This window comes from Oncorhynchus masou, chromosome 28, assembly GCF_036934945.1.
Source record: "Oncorhynchus masou masou isolate Uvic2021 chromosome 28, UVic_Omas_1.1, whole genome shotgun sequence".
Classification (NCBI taxonomy): domain Eukaryota; kingdom Metazoa; phylum Chordata; class Actinopteri; order Salmoniformes; family Salmonidae; genus Oncorhynchus; species Oncorhynchus masou.
The window spans coordinates 14,808,403-14,813,893 of NC_088239.1; the positions used below are offsets into that span (position 1 = coordinate 14,808,403).

At 43.4% G+C, this 5,491-nt stretch overlaps 1 protein-coding gene across 1 annotated transcript; it reads left to right on the forward strand.

Moving 5' to 3' along the window:
• Nucleotides 1–1,911: 1,911 nt before the first annotated feature.
• gtf3ab (general transcription factor IIIA, b) lies at nucleotides 1,912–4,652 on the forward strand. The gene is made up of 9 exons (XM_064941349.1): nucleotides 1,912–2,092; nucleotides 2,292–2,386; nucleotides 2,696–2,792; nucleotides 3,459–3,547; nucleotides 3,625–3,698; nucleotides 3,780–3,863; nucleotides 4,019–4,254; nucleotides 4,384–4,437; nucleotides 4,520–4,652. The coding sequence occupies exons 1-9, from the start codon at nucleotides 1,979–1,981 to the stop codon at nucleotides 4,628–4,630; spliced, it is 954 nt and encodes a 317-aa protein (XP_064797421.1). The 5' UTR covers nucleotides 1,912–1,978; the 3' UTR covers nucleotides 4,631–4,652.
• Nucleotides 4,653–5,491: the final 839 nt, after the last annotated feature.

The window sequence follows — 5,491 nt, forward strand, 5'->3', positions numbered from 1 at the left end:
TCTATTTTGTTTTCTGATTTGTGTCAAGCTTTCCTGAATTCACAACTAAAGTATCCCTGTGGAAACATAGTATACTGTTAATCCAATTAAGTCTAAATAAAGAGCAGTGTCTTAGAATTGGGAGTGGGTTGAACTGTCAACAGGATTGGAGGAGTCAGGTTTGAAGAGCATCACATTGGGACAGAGCAGGAGAATGAAGACTGGGTTGTGACTAAATCACACCTATCATAGAACAATATGGAGGAGGTTGATAAGATCACGATTAGGGCTGTAAATGTAACGGGTGTGTGAAGACTGGAGACAGACAGTCGCTCAGCTCAGACTACAATCGCGCGCACACACACACACCACAGACAGAAGATAGTGATGCACAGGGCCAGGAGCCTGCATGACAGTTTTAAAGCCTACAATCAATCAGAGACAGCCAAGCTCAAAGACCTGAATTGCAACAACTGCTGTTCAGTAAAAATGATCAATGACTAGTCTAGTCTATTGAATTCACCAATAACAGTTAGGACTAATCTAGGTCTTGGAAATCAGAGCCAGAAACCCAATCACATCCATTTGCAAGAGGCTATTTTGCCTCAATCTGGGGCGGCAGGGTAGCCTAGTGGTTAGAGCGTTGGACTAGTAACCGGAAGGTTGCGAGTTCAAACCCCCGAGCTGACAAGGTACAAATCTGTCGTTCTGCCCCTGAACAGGCAGTTAACCCACTGTTCCCAGGCTGTCATTGAAAGTAAGAATTTGTTCTTAACTGACTTGCCTGGTTAAATAAAGGTAAAAAAAAAATATCAAGCAGTAGCCTATTTCATAGTAGGCCATGAATGTAAGTTTAAAGCTGCAATATGTAACTTTTTGGATGACCCAACCAAACTCACATAGAAATGTGGGTTATAAATCTGTCAATCTCATTGAAAGCAAGTCTAAGAAGTGGTAGAGCTGTTTTTTGTGTGCTATTTCTGTCTTTTATTTTCAATTTTGTACACCAGCTTCAAACAGTTGAAAGTACAATATTTTGGGTTCTAGAAAATATATTTCACAGCAGTTAAAACGGTACAATGGTTCTCTACACCAAACTTGCTTGTTTTGTCACATAAACTGGAATTATGTGAACTATTTGAATTTTAGCAACCAGGAAATGTCGGAGCGATTTCTGCATAATGCGTCATTAATTAACTCATGGAGATTGATAGAGGACTCTAATGCCCAAACGCCGGTTGTGTCATGGGCAGTGCCATTGGACTTTCACCATTTTGTAAGTAGTCAACTGGGTGGGACCTCCTATGAGTTAAGGAAGGATCACATAATTCCATCCAGATCAGTGGGATCAGCCAATGAATTATGCTCATGAGCGAACATTTCATAACTGCAGGTGGCAGTAAATCGCCAACCTTGACTTTATACCTGTTCAAGCAATACATTTCAGGTGGCAGTATACAGCCGCTCAGTTTGTTTACCAACTCATAGAAGTAGTAGAAGAAGAAAATGGACTACTTCAAAATGGAGATGGCCTCAATTGTGCTGCCCATGCTCTCACATATGCCATAACCAGATCAAATAATCAGTCTCCGCTTTACAGTACCTTGCTATATGCAGTTTTAAAGTCAGGTTTGAGTCAATGCACAGCAATTCACTGTTCCAACCTCCTCCAATCAAGAACTAAAACTACGTTCAAATGTAGAGTGATGGCCGAATAAAATCACGAAGCAGGTGTCCAATATTAATTTATAAATCATCAATATTTCACCAAAATAATGATAGTATTTAGGCCTGAAATTAATTTAGGCTATTACACTGACATTCTTTGCTTTCTATTTTGTTCACTTTCTATTGATTGGATTGAAACACCCCTGTATTATCCAACAGTGGTATCGCCCAATAAAATATATAGTCCTCAGGTGTTAACCCATGTAGGCCGGTAAACGACCTGACCTATTGGTTTTGCGTTATCAAAACACTGTAATCTGTACAATTAAAGATGGGGGAAAGGATTGAAGTCCAAAGAAGCTTTATTTGTTCTTTTGTCAACTGCAATGCCACCTTCAATAAATCATGGAAATTGGATGCCCATCTTTGCAAGCACACAGGTTTGGTGAGTACCTATCCTGCCCAGCTGGCATCTTTTAACAGATTGTCCGGATCATATGTACTGAATTTAGACTTTCTGTTAATCAGAAAGAATGAGCATATTGACGTAAGTGAAATACAACTGAATGTGAATGAATGTCTGCGGTCAGAAACACGTATTATCGTGTTTTTTTTTAAAACTTGGTCACGTTTCTCTTTGACAGAAACCCTTCTCGTGCGAGAACTGTGACAAGAGCTTTTGTACCCGCTACCAGCTCACCAGACACGGGCTGAGCCACAGTGGAGAGAAGCCATACACGTGAGTATGAAGCTTCACTATCCTATAGGGCAATGGTTCACGGTCAATGATCGGTTGTGTACGAGCCTGTATGGCTGTTCCTGCCTTCAACAATGTCTCATTGTTGCCTTTCCAAACGATCTGGCGGACAGTCAGTTGGCAGAAGTAAAGACTAGCACCAAAGCTACGGTTTAGTTGTAAATGGTTTTGAACCAAATGTTTCTGAATCAACTCTAGTATGAGCGCCAACCCATTGCTAGGAGTCATGCAATTCATTATTCCTCTTCCAACCTTCCCTCCGGTCACTCATCTGTTTCTGTGCGTCTGCAGGTGTCAGTCTTCAGGATGCTCCGAGGCCTTTGTCACACATGCCAGCATGAAGAATCACATGGCTCGCGTTCACCAGCACCAGGAGAAGCACTATAAGGTTGGCTAAACCGAAGTCAAACTTTGACGCACCTAATGAATCACTGATACCACTTGGTTTAGTCTGAAACAAAGCCCTGCAAAAATCGTGGCCATTTTCCTTAAGCCAGAAAGTTTAATGAAATTACATTTGACTTTACTCTACTGCTGCTTGAAATGTGAGGTTTATTTAGAGCGCCAGCACTGAAGCCCATGCTCTAAACTATGTCAACATCTGTTAGTATGTGTGCATGTAGTCTTGTGCACTTGCCTTTGGTCATAGGCAGACATCTTGCCACAGAAGTAGACCTGCGTTTTGCATGTTTAATAAAATTTTCCTGCAGTTTATCTAATTTCAACCAGCTGAATGACCAACACCAGACATCATGCAGAGTAAGTGGGGGGGGGGGAGAATTAATCAATATTCGACAGACAAGCTACTTTCTATCTGCATGGTGGTGCCGTCAACCATGTCGGCAATGCCATGTTTTCATGACTCAGGCTAAACAGAGGTTCACATTCATCACCCTATTGCCTTAAGTTTCATTTGACACTGTTCTGAAACAGTTGATGGGTAAACGTGAGATTCCTTGACTTCCACCTCCAGGTGTGACTGAAGGCAATGTTGGACTATGACAAATGGTCCGCATGCTAATTTTCATTCAAAGGTTTGTAAATTATGTTCTAGTGTGACCATGTGCACTGTGGGATGGAGTTCAATAAGAAGAACCAACTCAAAACGCACAAGATTAAACACACACAACTGCTGCCCTTTCAGTAAGTATAACACACTGGCCTCTACAAGAGAATGTGGACTCTACCACATCAGGCTGAACTCTGACCCTTTCCCATAGGTGTATCTTTGAGGGCTGTAAGAGAGAATTTGCTGCTCCCGGACAACTGAAGCGCCATGAGAAAGTACACCAAGGTGAGCCCTACACATGCCACACACCCACAAGTCTGATCAGAGGTCCTGTGGATGTTTTATCGAGCCACTTCTCTTTCCCAGGTTACCCCTGTGCTGTGGAGGACTGTCCATTCCAGGGGAAGACTTGGTCAGAGTATCAGAAGCACAGGAAGGCTGTGCACAGAAGTATGTAGGCCCTCCAACACCAGCACTGCCACCCTCTTGACCATGCTGCAACTCATCCCTTTGCATTGTCTTGTGAACCCCTCTCACATGGTCCTAAATATGATATTGATTTAAAATGGATCTGATTGTAAAGTCTTCACCGGTTGTGTGTTCAGTCAAGCTACAGTGTGACAGCTGCAGTAGGACGCTCCTGGGGCCGTGGTTTTTGAAGCAGCACCAGCTGCGGTTCCACTCCGGTGCGCCCAAGAGGGTGTTCCAGTGCTCCGTCGCTGGGTGTGAGAAGACCTTCACCACCCACTTCAACCTGGAGACCCATGTTGTGTCAGACCACGAGGGCAAGATGGCTTTCTCCTGTACCCATGAAGGCTGTGGCAAGCGCTTCGCTATGCAGGTGAACTCATGGGACAAGACTCCAGTTACAATATTGTATCCTGTCACTTCGCAAATAGTTTTGCAGAACTCAATCTGTCTCTTTAAGTGGAATATTTGGTGTAAAACTAAATGTTTTTATATTCCTTAGGAGAGTTTGAGACGACACCGAGTGGCTCATGACCCAGAGAGGAAAAAGCTGCAGGTGAACGCTGGTATTGGGTATATGGTGGATAAATAGCATCCCTACATGTAGTGTTATAATCCACTAAGTTTTCCTTTTGCAGAAGGTGTGCCCTAAAAAGAACAAGCCGCTGGGGCCAGCCTCCACACAGGCTGAGACCAGTAGACTGGCTGACCAACTCCATAACACCAGCTTGGGCTACTCTACATCATAACACCAGCTTGGGCTACTCTGACATGGACTGGTCCATCAGAACCATGGGGGGGGGGGAGGTTAATCTGAAACCTGTGGAACAGGAACTTATTCTTTGCTACTTGTCAAGCTGTTTTTGTTTAGTTAGTTTTCAAGAGCTGAATTTCAGTTATGTATCAAACACTTATCTAATAAATCCTCACCAATGCATGGCTGGCTCCTTGTCTGTTAATGGTTATGTAATGCACTGACACTTTACAAATACCCAATGGTGTCGCACATGCTATTCACTTTCAAAGCATATCAAGTCTGGTCTATCACCCTGGAAAGTGTGAGAACTGGGCCCAAAATCTGTTTTCTCCAAGAGGTGATTGAGTGAATTTGGTAAACACATTGACTGGCTTATTTGATAGACTAGAAGTTTAATAATTAGGATACACGTAGGACATTGGCATCCCAGAAACTGAGGAAACCACTATCGGCCTTGTGCCTGTTCACACTTACTAGCTCTGAGTGGCTAGTGGTTCTAGCCGCCGACTACCTTATTGTTCAAGCGGCCACTAGATCGACCTGTTCAAATGGCCAATCTGTAGGCGGGTTGGTGACGGTGAACAAATTGCATCAGTGCTTGCAAATGCACCACTCCAATAGTTTGTACAGAATCCCAATGGAACTTGTGGTATTGTTAAAGATTTTGTTTGGGTGCCAGGCAGGTATTAACCCTGCCGAAAGGAAGAGTAGGACTGAGTACCACTACTGGACCCACAGACTGCCCAGTGTAGCCTGTTTGCCAGTGGTGTGAAAAGACAACCTCGCAGCACAGGGATAACACAACGAAACGGCAGAGCAACTTCATAGAAATAATTCACAAAGAGCCCAGTCA